The sequence below is a fragment of the Vanessa tameamea genome, chromosome 12 (genome assembly GCF_037043105.1).
Source record: "Vanessa tameamea isolate UH-Manoa-2023 chromosome 12, ilVanTame1 primary haplotype, whole genome shotgun sequence".
NCBI lineage: Eukaryota > Metazoa > Arthropoda > Insecta > Lepidoptera > Nymphalidae > Vanessa > Vanessa tameamea.
In genome coordinates, this window is record NC_087320.1 from 4,687,055 (window position 1) to 4,704,743 (window position 17,689).

At 30.7% G+C, this 17,689-nt stretch overlaps 1 protein-coding gene across 1 annotated transcript in view; it reads right to left on the minus strand.

Annotated features, from left to right (window-relative positions):
* Positions 1-11,818: 11,818 nt before the first annotated feature.
* LOC113393079 (homeobox protein abdominal-B-like) overlaps positions 11,819-17,689 on the minus strand; it is a 31,470-nt gene continuing 25,599 nt past the window's right edge. The window contains exon 5 of the mRNA XM_026629777.2: positions 11,819-14,369. Coding sequence (XP_026485562.2) covers positions 13,975-14,369 — 395 coding nt within the window. The 3' untranslated portion in view covers positions 11,819-13,974. The remainder of the gene's footprint in view (positions 14,370-17,689) is intronic.

Here is a 17,689-nt window from a genome sequence, read left to right on the forward strand (position 1 = left end):
ATGAAATTGTAACATTAATTCCGGGAATATAAAATATTAATAATTAAGATTAATATTATTTTTGCTCATAACGTAGGACGTATAAGCTGTTATGTAATATATTTGTCAAAGATCCATTACGATCAATGAACGGTGTGCAATACACTTATAAAGTAAAATTCAATTAGTTAAATTACTAAACGATGAATCAAAATTACCTATATCGAATCTATATTAATATTTTAAATACGTCAAATTTATTCTACAGATCCAATTCTAAAATGTATTTCACCGGTATAAAGTTATTATTATTAGTTAATCTTAAGTTCTATATGATAGGCAATAATAATATTTATATCATATCATTTTCTTTATTAATAAATCGTGAGGAGCCGGGGCGGGTCTACTAGTTAATATTATGTCAAAATTGGAATTAATTCAATTAATAAAAAATAAAATCAAATTAAATATTTACGAATTTCATAATAACGTTTTGCCAATTACCATTTAGGTATCATTTTTTTTCTTAAACATGTTCAAAGTCAATCCTTTGAGCTCTATTGGTAATTTTGTTAAAACATGTTATTGAAAGAATTACTACCTATAAGTACTTATCTATAATATAAGAAACTATACTATTTAAGTACATGTAGGTATTACCTTTTAAAATGCCATGTTTACTTACTAATTTACAAGTTGATTTTTATGTATTAAAAATTCAGAATTGTATAGGTGGGTACCCTATATAATTCCGAGAAACCATTTACGCAATATAGGTAGATACATATGCATTCAGTTTTTATGGGATGATTTTAAACTTCTTATCAATGTTATTTGTAATTCCTGTATATTGATTATTTTTGTATTTCTTATCGATACTTTAAAATTATTAAATTCATTGGGTATCAAATTATTACTTTAATGATTCGGATCACCAGTTGAACTCACTCGAAGACTGGATCAGAGGATAAGAAATATACCTAATGTACCTCAGGTAAAAGTTTTGATTAGAAGGTAGGTACGTTCCTTAAAATACTCGTCTACTTATAATTTTATAACCTATGTAATAAAATTATTATAGTGGGTATACCTACATACATCTTAATAATTGAATATTTTATTATTGATAAGGTAATAAATTTGATTAAATATTTAGCTTTTACCATTTATAAAAGTATGAAATAGTTTTGGTTAATGACAATAAAGATTAAGTAATCTTGAACATCCAATAAAAAAATATACATATTTATATTTCATATGAAAAATAACTGTCTTTTAATTCTAATAAGACAAATTGGCCACGCATACGTTCATCGGATATATGTATTTGTTACTTTCAATTGAAGCAATCCAGCCGTGTTGCTATTAAATTATAATAATAATTTTTAGTGTAAAGGGTAATAAAGAGATATTTAAAAAAAAATTAAGCACACTTACCAACACACACACACACACACACATAGACACAATATATATCCTTAAAAGACAGAAATGAAATCAAGTACATTTCTGTCTTTTTAGAAAGTTTATTAAGAAACGCGCTAGGCGTTGAGAACTGTCAAATTTGACCTCTGTAATCGAACTAAGTAATAATTCTACCTATGTACATACTTTATAAAAATAAGTTGGGTATTCACTAAATATAAGACAATTGCTCGCTTAAATTATAATAGGTGTATATTATATTGAGATGTGTATGTAAAACCTATTTGAGTTCACACACATAATATAACACGCACAATTTTTCACGCACATTTTACAAGTCTTGAATTGTTTTGTTAATAACAGTTTGTTAACGAATTGCTAAATATTATTTTCTGTAACGATCACAAGCCACTGGTGTTACAACGAGAAACGAATTCAAATTGCTTAGGTTCAGAAGTGAAGGCATTGACGTAGTCAAGTTGATTTGCATGAAAATGATAGCCCTCCCTCGTCGACAAACAAAAACAACTCGGGACCGACTTTCGAAAGACTACTGGCTATTTAATTAACATATTCGTTAAGCAAACTTTGTACCAAAATATGATTTAGGCATGCGAGTAGGTACTATTATGTACCAGTAGGTACATGGTATTTTATCAATTTGTTACAAAAGTACCTAATAAATCGAGTCTACGGAATATAAACTATAAAATATTATTTTTCGGTTATAGACACTAACGTATCTTTTTATTGAAATAAAATATCGAAAATATAATATGTCTCCTATTATTTGGATTTGGGTTTGAAGGAAGGAATTCTTCCATCCTTTATTATGTAAATTGGGTGTAAGCCTGACGCGTTCCACGGAAATCCAGTTGTTAATATCATTCCAATAAATATCGCGTGACAGACTGACTAATATATGAAAATATATGTATAGATCCATCCTTTATTTATGGGTATTCATATGTATTTATTTATTTTTTTATTTTCAAGGATTCAGAATGAGTTAAGTTTAAAAGTAACACAATGATAGGAAAACTACATCCTGCTTTTGTTACTTAATAAAAAAATTTTTTTTAAAGTAGTTCCGTATTAAATCATAAATTTCATTATGTTAATTCAATTGAATGAATTCGTTTTAATAGCAATTACACATTTTATACTAGACTAAATAGCACACCGTTTAATTAAATTGATTACATAACATTTAAAACAAGTTTATTTATAGGTATTATTAATATGTAATAATGACTACGTTAATTTGTTTTAAATATTCGAAAGCGTGCGCTCGCGGTCCGCCTTTAGATGACAAATGCAAATTAGGCGATAAAGAAAGAGACTCCTTCTATTGCGTCCTAAACAAAATTTTCAATGACTGTTTCCGTCAACGGCTTTTAAATTTTATTGTTATGATAATTTTTAGAAAGTTTCGTCAACAAATTAACTGTAGGTATGTTTATGCAAGGATAAATAAAATAAGATTAAAATACAAAAGTCATTTTTTGCTAAGATTTTAAATAATTGGGTATTGTATTCATGGAAGTTAATATAATTATACACGTAGGTAGGTATTCGTTGCTAGTATGATATTCACGCACAATTTATCAACGATTATCACATTACATAACACGTACTAGTAGCTTATATATGTCAAAGACAATATAAAAGGTAACATAAAGCAATTGAGTTCTGAACTTGTTAAATAATGTGTTTAAAATCAAATAGGTCTACAAAAAAGCATTAATCTGCATTGATAAAATATTCAACGATTTTAAAATATAGTCTTTTCAGGCATTGTATAAATATTTTGTATAACAGGTCAATCTATTTCATATAAAACGACTTAAAAACACATTAAAGCAGCAGAACCGAAGCGTATTTTAATAAACATCGACAAAAATCAAGTAACAGGAACAGCGCACGTTTATTTGCTGCTAAAAATAATTAGTTATATGTACATATATGTATCTACTACCAATCTACTACGACGAGATTATAATATAAGAACCGGTTGTCATGCGTCCTTAGCAGTCGAGTTCAGTACAACGTAACCACGCAGTGTGTTATGACGCATTCTGCTAGACGGTGCAACACGAACACACTTATTAACATAAGCTACAAATGTTAATCTTAATGACAAGCTACTCACGTGATGAGGCCGCAACATGTGGGCGAATATTATCACCGGCATTGTCAATGTCACTCGGCACGCCAACCACGCGAATCCTTCCGTCTTGCCACTATCACTCGCGTATCTACGCTCGCGAATGCGAACTGATTTTTTTCTCGCGTAACGGCCCATTAAACTTGTAGATTTCTGTCTCACTCCTCGGCACGAAGATATGGCGGGGAGAGACAAAGAAAGTTGCGGTTTATAGGTTGTTGATAGAATTGGTATCCGCTCCGTATCGTACCGCCGCCGTGTTGCATATTTTTACGTACCTATGTCCTTGTAATGACGTACGGATCTATCATAATGTTTTCAGTAAATTTATTCTATTAACGTCAATTTTATTTGCTTTTTAAATGTTATATACGTTATTAGAAAATAAATAAATAGCTAAATTTTCATTGTTTATATTTCTAATACTCATAACAAAAGTACACGTAGCGAATAAAAAAATAAATACAATTCTGCGAAATTATTTTGTCAGTAAAAACAACCGAATAAAAAGCGAAAAATACGTACTTACAAGAACATAGCGCACGGTATTATAACGCCGAAAGATGTTTAGGAAATATAGGCGTCGCCCAGAGCGCAGTCGTACATCTTGCTTTATATCGTCTCCACCAGCATTGGAGAGCAGAACATCAAACGGTGTTATGGCCCCCGGACGTGCTGGCCGCCGCCGTCTGAAGGGGACGGAGTTATATGAAAAAAGGGAGGGATATTTTTGCACCAACTTTATTGTTCACTACACAAACAAATATTTGAATTGAATATTCGCAGAACGTATACTACACAAGTTAATACGAAAATATGTTGATCGTCAATTAATGGCAATATTATTGTTATTGAAAACGATTATCAAAAACATTATCCCAATAATATAAATATGTATATATATATATTTCTTTAATGTTCGCTGTTTACCGATTTTGATCATAAAAACGTTGTTAGGTACTAAAAGCACAAAAAATATCCTAAAACAAATTTTAAAAATATATATTTATTAATATCGTTACCATGAAATGGACGTTAAAATTTCAAAATATTTCTAGTAAAAAGCATAAATATTTTGAAAAATTTACGTACATTTTTTTCTCGGATAAATAATATATTAAACATAAGCAAAATTGCCAATTGGGTTAATCTGAGCATCCCAAAATATCAATTCTAAATCTTACGTGATTGAACTCATCTTGACTACGTATCTGACGAGGCACTTTATTTACATTCAGACAAATTGAATCCTTGGTTCGTAGCCAACATATCTAGGGTAGGGCGGGGTCGCGCGAGATTCGATTTGCCTAATAGCAGGAGTGAGCCGGGGAGGCACTCAATTACGTAGAGAGCTGAGTACCGAGGTGTCCCGTAACACTCAGTACATAATTACATTATCTGATAAACGGTTGGAGCGTCGCGCTTTATAACGCTTGCATTTTTGATGTTTGTATTTATCTACCTGGCCACTATCGACTTTACTAAAATTCTGTTTAGAGGACGATAATATCATGTTTTGTCTCCTTCTTTTGAATGTGAAATCAATGATGTCCGACAGAGAGAAATCAGTTTTTAGCTTAGCACCCGTTAAATACCCTTTATAACTAAGGCCGTTTATTTTATATTGCAAATAAGTGCTTGTGTAAATTTCACTCGAAAATATATTTTTTATATTTGAGACGAACTTGTAATGTTATTTTAATAGATGCCTACTAATAAAATACTGATTTCAACTATTTCCATTTTATGAGTAGATCATTCTAACGTATTGCGTATTGGGGGAGGGGATTGGGGTGGAATGTTTTTCGAACTAATTAAGATAAAAAAAATGTTAAAAAACGTTGGTATATGGTACAACAAACCCGTCCCTCCTCTTCCTATAAACTGAAGAAATATATTATAAATTCAATGATATTATGTACGTCGAAAAGATTCGTTAAATTGCTATAAAATACGAGTAAATATATTCCATCTTGAATCAAGTATTAATGAATTACATTCGTTAAATTAAAAATAATGAGTAAATACAATAAATTTTTTTTAAATAAGTACGAATATCAACTCAAATCGTTAAGTCTAAGAATAAAACAAGTTTCAGATAAATATGTATGTGTCAATATTAGACAATTAAATACAAGACAATTCTTACACTGATCCTGTTTTTTGTACCTTATATGTACGGTATAATAAAATAGGCATATTAAAGTCCCTTTAAATTCCTAACGTCCTACTAAATAACTTATTTCATTACCGCTTATTAATAAAAGTTACAATGTTGCATTTAATATCAGTTTATCATATTCACGTATAGGTCTACAGAGAAAAACATATTTTTTCTTATCGTTTTGTTCGGGTTCACGTTATATCTCCTAATCCGATTTATATAACTTTTGTTTGTGCTTTTAAGACATAGATAATTTTCGGTCAAGCATTCTAAGCGAACGCTGCCAACTATCGTTGCCAAAACCATTTCTACTATTGTTGTAGAAAATAAATGTTTTTTTTAATGTGATACATATTTGTAGATATCGTAAATGTTTTATAGAATTGTCCAAGATGGAATATCTTTTATACATAAATAACAATAATATTTTATTGATGCCTATTTATAATAAATATTTTATCTACATTAGTAAATAAAGTTTCACTTTAGACCAACTTATTTGCCACATTTATTATTAAAGTGAATTTTGTAAATGAAAATTAACATTTACAGTACCGGTTAGTATGTAATCGTAGCAATATAATTTTTTGTTTGTTGCTTTTATTCTTATACTTTTTGAATTTGAAAAAAAGCGTGAAAAAGAGCCCTAATGTATGATATTGCAAAGAATAGATCACTTGGTTTAATATCTATTGATTGCAATATATCTTAGTATTTGAAAAATATCTGCCGAAAATAATCTTCCGTGTGGAGTCAGTATATGTAGCTTGCATAGACAAAATATGGACATATACGTATCTAAAATACCGTCAACATTTGTAACGCATTTAGTTAGTGTTGTGCGTGTTTGGAGTTTGACCAATCGACGTCGGACGTTTTGACCGTAAATATGTCCAGTCGATTGTGATCCGAGCCATTTAAACGTTTCCTGTCTCAGTCACTCGTAAGTCCAAACAGTGCTGGGTAACAGATAGGTCATTTATAGATGGCCGGTAATATAAAGTTGTCTCGGTCGTTTCATTTAAATGCTAATTGATGAGGAGGCGGCCTGCTCTAGAATAACCGGTACGATATGATCGCATACATTTATTATTTATAAATCAATTTAGAAAATAGCATATTGTGTGCTCCATAAAAGATCATATATTATATATACTTCTAGAATCTATTAATATACGGTAAATATTTAGTTATCATATTGTCAAACCTTGTTAACTACTTATATTATTTTTTAAATTCTGTGAAGACACCGAATATAGCATATATGGATTCTAATTACAAATGGCTCTTCCAAAATACCGAGCTTCAATTATTTATTATGTGCTTGATTTATGTTTATTTCTTCGTGCTCAGTGGAAGTAAAACTTCGAGAGAAAAGTATCATGCTGGAACACGCACCTAATTAATTCATCTTTAGAGATGAGACTCTTATGCAGCGGGCGAGTATACTATTTAAAATTCCAATGTTTTAATGTCAATTATTAAAAAAAATATTCCAGAATCGTACCTATTGTTCTATAGTAATTTTAAATATGTTTGCATATCTACAATAAATGTTCGCTTACCGAATAATACTTGAAATGAATGGCGTTTTGAATAATGGCATTTTTTACGAATTTCAATTATAACAATAAACAATATTTACAGCATTCTAATTAGAATATTCTATATAGAATAAATGAGTGCACTGCTAAATGAAAAGGCTTTTATTTCATTTCCCTCGTTAGCTGCTTAGCCGAGAATACCAGATGGTACGAGTGCGTGAATCTTCACCACGGGTAAAACCAAACTAAAGTCAAACCTAGGCAAGCACCACTGATTTTTGATGTCCTTGACTTAGTGAATTAAAACAATATAAACATAAGGAAACCTGCATGTATCTTTCGTCATATGCGTATCACCAATCGCGTTGGAGCGACGTGATGGATTAACCTTCAAAATCATCTCCTCAAGTGAGAGGAGGTTTTTAGCTCAGCAGTGGGATATTTACAAAGTGTTACTTTAATTTTACTAGTTTATAATACCAATACATTTTATTAGATTTAAAAATATTATTAAAAACACATCACGGTAACTAGGTATTCCCAGTCCTTCTTTGAATTTGGGTAAATGTTAATTAAGAAACGTTTTTACCAAGCTCTTCAGCAATATTTTTGTATGACCCCAAGTGTGAGTCAAATTGTACAACTGTAATTGAAAAACAATTTATTGAAATGATTATTTTGGCTGAAAATTTGCTCACGATGTGCAGACAATATAATAAAATTTATTTCAGTTAATTAAATTATTTCAGTTCAGTAAATTCATTTCAGTTTCAATGTAAGTCAATTTAGTTTCCTCATACAAATGACGTTTGTCATGAGATAGGATACAACCTGTAACCTGTTTGAACTAAACCTAAGCATGTCGAACATTCTTCATGCTTCAATCGGTCATCAAAATATAAATATTATGTGATATAATGTTTTTCACCACTTACTTATCCCTAAGTTAATGTTCGAAGTTAATTATTAGGTACCTACTTACTTTGTCTTCAGAGTAACAATAACAATTTTATTTTCACGTTTAGTTTATATAATATAGTTTATAAAATGTTATAATGAACATGTTATAAAAATAATGTTTAAAATTCACTAATTAATTTTAGTATAAAAATAAGTTCCTTACTTACTTACCGAATTATAAAAAACAGCTGTATTACGTAATAATTATACATGTTAAAATTATATAAATTATTTAATTATTAAATTAAAAAAAATACTAATGTGTTTTATAAAAATGTAGTATAGGTACGTATTTCTACATACCTACTCGTAATATGTATTTGCCGAATTAGGATAACTTGTTTTTCATCAGAGTTCACATAATCAAGTACCTAAGCATTGTAAGTTACAACGCTTAGTATTTTCGAAAGTTATTTAAAGAACTTACATACTACCCCGAGGTTAAGATTTGTTATAGTACCTAGGTATGTTAAATGCAGCACACGCAGCACGCAGCACGTGGAGTTCAGTTTGGACCAAATACCTACTAAATTTGTGATCATTTTACCAATTTTTTTTATTAATATAAAATATTTAAAATACTAATTCACTTTAAAAAAAAAAAGGTTTAATTTTAATATTTATAATGATAATGTATAATTTATAATAGTAATTATTAATATGCTTTCTACACTCTGAAAGTTATTTATGTATTAATTGTCATAGGAAACTGTTTTGGTTTAAGGATTAATTATGTACAACATTTATAATTATTAATAGCACTGTTTGTTTCCAAAATATAAATAAATAAATAAATAAATAAATAAAATAAATGTCTATCCGTATGGGTTCAAGCTTACTTTGTACTAAATTTAATCAAAATTAGTTCAGGAATTTAGCCAGGAAAGCGTAACAGACAAAAGACTGAGTAAATAAATAAATAAGTATGACTTTTTAGTTCTAAATATAAAAATATGTTTTATATGTATATTCTAAGCTTATAAATAGATTTATTTCATAAAACCTTTATCCTATCATTAAGAAAACTGCTACGATATAGGTAAGTATACAAAACTCCTGTCAATGGAAGTTATAGACTTACATAAGTACAGGCTGTATAGTGCAGTATCTGTAGATATTTCTTCTAATGTCATCGATTTCCAAGATCCAATTTACATATTCTTTATAATTCTATATATGGCAAGCACTATGATTTATAGTCCAAAACATAATGGATTATCAAATTTTCCTTAAGAAACCTTATAATAGTATACCGATAGATGGCGTTCAACTAAAAGTTTTAAGTAAATTCATAAAATCTTAGGTAAACAAAATATATTGATTTGTTTAAAATACACTAAACTAAACGATTGTTTGTGAAAATTTTAAGTTCTTTATATTCTTAGTAATAGTTTGGTTTAATAAATACACTCTACAAAGGTCGCTCCATATGTACATACGTGTAGAGAAATCGGTTTTTTTTATGTATATTTTATAAGAAAATATACATCAGAAAAACGATTGTAGTAATGTAGGTAATTTAAATACTTTTGTTATTTTATTGTTAATAATTTAAATTTTTTTAATTTCTATTCTATAATTCTATTCAATATTTTTAATTCTGATCCATTTTTTATTTAGAACAGATTTTAATTTTCTGGATTATATATAACTGGAAAAGCATTCCATAACATCCAAAAAATTATGTATGAAATTTGAATCTTACTTTAAAACTTACTCTACCTGGTGGTGGTGCTAGCCAGTTTGGTTAGGTATACTTATCATTTATATTATAACGCCAAACACAACTAATTAGTATTGTTTTATTCCGGCTTAAAGGAGAGTGTGCCAATACAAATGGTACAAGAGACATAACGTCTTAGTTCCTTAAGTTGGTGGCGCAATGACGTTGCAAGTGATGGTTAATATTTCTTACTGTGCCAATATAGAGAGGTGGTGGTGACCACTTACTATCAGGTGGCCTATTTACCAGTCAACCTATTTGAAAGTAATAATAATAAAATATTTTTTATTTAATATCACGTCGTTTCTAATGCATAGGTTTTAAATTTGACGATACTTCATATGATAAAATAGTAAATAATATTCGGTATTTCGTAACTCTTTAAAAACATTAGTTAATACGTAAGTTATATACCTACTTAGATATAAATGCAACTACAAATATCAGCGTATGTATCTAGCATACTTAGGTAAGTTCTAAAATGAAGGATAAGTACAAAGGCCATAGTTTAACCCTACCTAGAGAACGCTAGTACGAGCAGGACTAACATAAAAATTTTCTTTTGCAAAGGTTGGTGAACAAACCCGAACACTTATCATAATTTAATATATAAAAAAAATACAGAAGCAGAACTTCAAACAGAGTAAGCTATTTTGGATTACAAACTAGTTAATAAGTACGTGCAACGTATACAAATGCAGGTATAAATATATGTCATAAGCAACTTTCTCAAGGGATACTTACAAACTGCAGAACATATATATGTACTTATATCTGCTATATATGAATGAGCGCAAACTAAATACCCTCTCTGTTTGCTCACTGAATCCGATGAAACGAGAAATCCGGCACGACTGGAGAAACTGGAAGTTTAGACGCAGAACCAACGTCTATTTTTTAAGAAAGAAATCTTGATACATTTGACTGTAATTGAGAATATCTTGACTGAAAAACGGAATAACTTTCTATTGAAGACCCGAGTTATAAACCCAATATATCGAGACCTAAGTACAACCTTATTCGTTTCAAAACTTCATAGTAAAGTCATATCATGTCATATGTCCACATCACACGATATTCTTTTATAGAATGCATCACAATCTCTTAAACAAATAACCACAGATAACAAATCTTTGTAATAAAACTAGGTAGACTTGAAATATTATCATTACGTAAATTATTTTTAAAATTAAATGTTAGTCTGTTATCGATATGGTTCAAAGAGAGTTAATAAGACTTACAATTAGTATTTTATCATCAAAAAATATTATATCACATAGTCTAATGGACCCTCTGAATAAACATAGGTATTATAAGGTTTGACGAAACTTCGGTGAATTGCTTCGATGTTAAAATGTCACACTTGACTATTCAATGTGAATGCGAATATATTTATCTAAACATCCTTATTGGATAGACTTTTTTTTTTTAAGATGTTTTCTATCAAACATGCTGTTAATATTCATTTTATATCACCTCTATTAGAAAAAAATCAGTACGAAAACAGGTTCATTACTTTGAAATCAGCACATAAGGTGAAGTCGGTAATAAAGAGTAGTTAATCGTATATTAAAAACAAGAATTTTATACTCTGTGCGGTAATTATTTACATTGTAATACAAAATAAAAATATGAATGTTGTAATGAAAAAATGTTTTATGTGAGAAAATAGAAAAAAAAAAATTCAATTGATTTGTTGTTTTTCTTCGTCAAAATAAAATTATCCTATGTAATAGGGTGACATTATTGAGTTTGTAAGGAAAGGTGTAGGTACATAGGAACGTCCAATAGGATTATTACAAAACAAAATTAAGTAATTTAGTAATAAAAGTTGAGGTATAAAGAAAATAATCCGAGACACGACGAAATATTTAATTCTTTTCCCTTTCATACAATCTTTTCTAAATTCGTCATAAAACTGTCGAGAGCACATTCATTTAATTATACATTATTACTTAACAAGACCTCACACGGCGGTGAGACTTGAACTACATTAATTTATCTGTACAATGATAATTACGAGACCTTTAATTATTACAATATTATATAGTTTATAGAAGAACTTCTAGATGCGATCTACTGCAATGAAATAAATTTTACATTACAAATATCTGTAAAGCAACTTTATATATATTTGAAAGACTCCACGTTGAAGAGACATGACGCGATTTTATTAATGATTTTTTTGAAATGTGTGTGTATCTGTTAAGTTAATAAAAACATTAATATTTATTTAAAGTTTACTTTTCAGATAATATTACAATGTATCCATGTAATAGTAGAAAATGGCATGACAATAAAAAAAACCGCTCCGTTCATTGACATTGTGCAGAAACATTATTACATTACAAATGTATTATTATTTAAGATATGACCACATATTTTTTTAAAACAATTTGACAGAAGATGGCGTCATAGCTGAAAATATATTTTGTATCAAAACAATTAATATTCAGCTATCATTCTTTAACTTATCTCATAAACAATTAAAATAGGTACGCTTAAGGATTAGTAGTCATAAGCTTTTTATAATAGTGTATTGTCTCGTTGATGAGACAAATGATAGAGAGATCTGATTAATACTCCTGTGGCCACTCCATTATAATCGAATTGCTACCCACGTAGAGATATCTAAGATGCCTTGCACTTATGTAGAAATTCGGTTACCTAGACGAGGTCGCCATTTTGTACGAAACACTTATAAACTCTAATAATGTTACGGACAATACAGATTTAATGAAATAGATTTAAGTAAAACACTAATTTTAAGATAGAACATTCATTATATAGATATAAGATAAAATAGGGAAGATGTAGCTAGTGACTTTAATAGTAATTCTATAGTTACATTCTAAAACTGAATGATTCTTCACGTTCCTACATCTTGTATAGTAAGGTATCTATTACACCATAATTTTACTATTTTATTTTCAACATCTGTACAGCGTACGTCTAATAGTCACGATTTACTTCGATGTACTAGAGCGAGATACAAGTTATATTCATTACATAGAATGTTATTTTCGTGTATATAAATAAATAATAAAATATTTAACTAAAACAAAAAAAAAATAATAGAAATAGACAGGCTTAAGCGAACAGCACAATGAGTCAATAGAGGACAATATTAATGCACTTGCCCATACACGTAATTATATTGATTATAACATCAACTTTTAATAGTTTCAAAAAAGTCATAACAGTAACTTAATGCATAATTCTACTGGAACCGAGTTAAAGCTTTGTCAGAAATTCATAATTTATATAACGAATAATGAGAAAAGAAAATAAACAGTAATAAATATTTGATCATATTGCGAATATTGATAATATTATAATATGTAAGAATATATCGACGTCGATGCTACGTTAAATATTAGGTCCGGCGATGTGTCGACTCCTCGGTCTAACCCCAACGCACATCCACACGAGATTTATAAAACTGCCACCAAAGCAACCCGAGTAATTCAACAATTTGGTAACGAAAATAAAAGTTAACCATCCTTCGAACAGCGAATACAACAATAAAGCAGTCTCACAAAATATTTTACAAAATTATTTTTAATAAACTATCTAAATACATTAATTCATCGGTGACGATATCATTTCGAACTTCGATAGTTGAATGATTTTCAAATACTTATGTATTCAACGCTATACTAGATATTATCAATATCAGGAATCGTTATCTACTTATGTACTTAGTCTCGTTAAAATTACAGAAAATAATTTCGTAATTAATACTATACACAAATCGACAACACAATTATCTTACTATGAGATTCTCTGGGACTCGCGGCGCACCGGTGCGGGTCCGGAAAGCGTCCACATTACGTACGAAACGGTACAGCGATACGTTCCTCGAGTCTATTGGGTAACAACCCGACGAACCTTACGGATCTTTAAGTACGTCCATAAGCACAACACACTGAGTCCTTTCGGAACTTTTCCTTCGTCTGATTTAGCTGGCTATACCGTGATGAAGGGGATAAGTCCCAGAGAAAGGCGCGGGTCACTGATGATGCTTGGCTGGCGGGGCGTGGTGCAGCGCTACGTGGTGCGGCGCGTGGTGGTGACCCGCGTGATGATTGTGGTTGTTCGCATTTGAATTATTGTTGTTGTTTTGAGCTGCCTGCGCCGCTTGCCGCTGGGAATTTTTCTTATTCTTCATTCGCCTGTTTTGAAACCATATCTTGACCTGTCTCTCTGTGAGATTCAGATTTCGTGCCAGTTCCCATCTTTTCTGCTTCGAAACGTAAGCGTTGAACAGGAACTCTTTCTCCAGCTCGAGAGTTTGGAACTTTGAGTATGGTTTGCGTTTTTTACGCACGGTCACTTGACCGGTCCAATCTAAGGGGTTTGATGAGCCGCAACCGACGCCGACGCCCACAGACATCGATAGAGATCCTGTACAAAAAAAAAGCATTATAAAACATCATATAAAATATTTTAAAATTGATAGGTATTCTGATTGTATCTGCATATTATATTGTATGTATGTTATAATGTTTTATTAAAGTGTGTGATGATTGATTATACAAAAATAAAATAACCTACAAAGTCGCGAATGCATCGCGGTAGGTTTTAATTACTCGAAAGCGTATGGAGCTCCGCGTATAGAGTCAGTTGTTTAAATGCTCGGTGCATTTGGAATAACTAGCTATTTCTATGCAGCGCGGAAACAATAGTAGCCACGGTGCGTTAGAAGTTGCATATAGCTCAATTTATGTGAGCGGTCCTTTTGATGAAATCACCGCCTATAAACTTTGTATGCAGCCCACGGCCTTCTCGATATTCGATGCTAGCAACCGACTGCACCATTTCCTTTTATTTAGAACGTTACACTCAACGTTGCGAAACAGATGCTGCATTGTCTAGTGGATGAACGCAAGTCGTTGTGTAATACATGAAAATATCTACATCATGTTTATGTACTGCGTACGTACAGCTAGTTATATCCTATAGTTGTCACTCTTCATAAACCTAAATTGCTCGACTAAATTTATTTAAGACAACCAGTTAGTAGAGCAAGGCAATTGTTCTTCTTTAATGATAGCTGTTTCCTTATTTTGATTTGCGTTAGAAAGCGTTCTAATGATTTCTTAACAAGCTGTAATTAGTATTGGATGCTTAGAATTTATTTAATATTTTATGATTGCGTATGATTTACTATGAGCAATAAATTTTAATAAAGAAAGTATGTTTTTCTTGTTCAAGATAAAACATTAAATATATATTTTTTTCTCATTTACCGTTTCGAAATACTTCTCACGGAAAATGTTGATATTATTACTTAGCGAAAAACTTTTAATAAAAAAGACTAATTAATTAAAGTGTAAATTGAAAAATTGTTCTACGACAGTGAATTTAAAAAAAAATCCAACAACTATTGTATTTACTGAAGTTCTAGACTGTAGATTAATGGTTATTGAATAGCAATTAAAATTATAATCTAAATTTCACGAAACATTAATTAAAAGTTTCGATTGTGTAATTTCCTTGTATGGTATTATGTTGCATGATATATGTTGCCTACGATCAGGTGTCTGTTTTAACCAACTTTCTTTCTTTGATTTAATTTGTAAGGTAATAATGTAATGTTCTTAAATATAAAATAAAATATAAACACATTCATATAAAACGACTACTGTAAAATACCTTTTATTTATGTTTCTACTACAAGTCAATTATGATATAATGAGCGCAGAAAGCGCTTTAAAGCTTTTTATTTAAAATAATCTAAAAGCTATTTATTGTAAAAATTCAATTTATTTTTCTGATGTCCGGTGAGAGAAACAATTGCTCAAATAGAACATAATGACTAGTCGAGTTGTCAATTATATGAGGATAGGTAGCGATCAGAGGCAATAAAAGTGCGGGTTCCGTTCGACCGTAAAAGCTACCTACCCGACCGCGGCTCGACTATCTCGTGTATTTTGCTTTGACAAGGATCTCGCATAAAACCGTAAAACTATAGAAATAAGGTTCAAATTTCTTTGATTCTACATTTGACATTTGAATCTGTGTCATTCCTGTTATCGCTTTAAAATGACGTACCATTTTGCAACTTCATGTTGGATGAATTAATTTTTTCGTATCAATAAAATTAAGATATGGGGTGAATAATAACCTTTTGCATTTAATTTATTGATTAATAATTTAAGCCCGAGCGCAGAGTTTGAAACGATAATTCAAGCATTTGTATATTGTATGGTTTTAATGATCAATGGCCGGCGTCATGTCGGCGACGTATCACTGAAACATAAGAAAGTTACTTGTTTCGCGCTATGTTCTGCTCTCCAATATAACATAACTGTTCCTGAGACCGTTCGTAGGCCATAAATGTACAAATCAAAGTCAATGTCAACCTCAGGTGGGCCGTAAACATACAATCATAAAGTGACGTGAACACTCGTATAACTTTTTCAACAATTGTTTCCTTTTAATGGGCCATTATATGCGCGTTTTACGCAAAATTATGTCAAGTTACACCTCTGCCGTAACACCGGTACGATAAACTCATCTTTATGGTTAGGCGGCGATCGAAAGCGAACTAGCGCCGACCGTTTATGAATGGAGGCTTTTTATTGCTCTCATATTGACATGCTGCTCGACGCTGCCTAATTACAACTTACTAGCGATTTAGGGAAGAAACCAGTACTATTATTGCATATTCGTGACGTCGTAGTTTTACGATATCATAAAATTGATACACATCTACGACAAGTGTACAACCGTCTCGTATGCGTTTCTCGCCTCGGGCTCTAGTTTTTTATCGCCTCATCAGCCTAAACAGTGTTTATTGTAGCAATATTTGGTTTATTGCTACTACTCAAAGATCGGTTTATTGTCTTAACGCTCAGGTATCGTGTTTATTTATTAGTTATACATTTTTATTAGCGCTTTATTTTATGTAAACTTTAATTTATTGTCGGTTGTATAGCGCCGTTTAACATTGCCTATAAAACGATGCTTACTGTTCGTTTTTAAACATTTGTAGCACGTGTTTCGTTCATTCATCAAATTTATGGTCCGCTGTGAGAAATTTGTTTTGATTTCGTCGATTTTACCTCTCAACGAAACTACTACTGCTCAGACATGCATCCCTTTCGGTAGAGCAATCGTCTTAAGCAAAATATATAATTTGGTATATTGGTATTTTTTTTACATAATCATCAAACAGGTCCAAATGAGTCGTAACGAATTTTTGATTTAAATTTGATTAATATCACAGTCACCTATTTTTAGAAGCCCCCATTACCTTTGCAGCGATTTCAATTTAAAAAATGCAGTCACGCAAAGTATGCAACAAACTGATAATGATAAACGTGTTACTCACACAGGCAAAAAGCGCTCATGTGTGCGTGACCGCACACATTGAAAACAATCTCTTAGCTGTGTGCGTAACACAACTGCCATCTAGCGGCAAGAGGTGCCACCCACACTTGCAAGGGTCAAGGTTGATAAACTCATAATATATTATTTACAAATCTATTAATCTGCCTCAAAAATCAGAGAGTTTTATTTAAAAAAGACACTATTATTTAATAATTTCACTTAATTTTGAAACCCCAATACTCGAACTTTGAGGTTTGATACTATATAATGTTTACAAATTTAAGCAATGTTTTCAACACATGTTACTTCGATAAGTTTAACTTAGGATTACAAACAGCACAATATCGTGACCGGACGTAAAAAAACGTGATCTCAAAGTTCGAGTATTT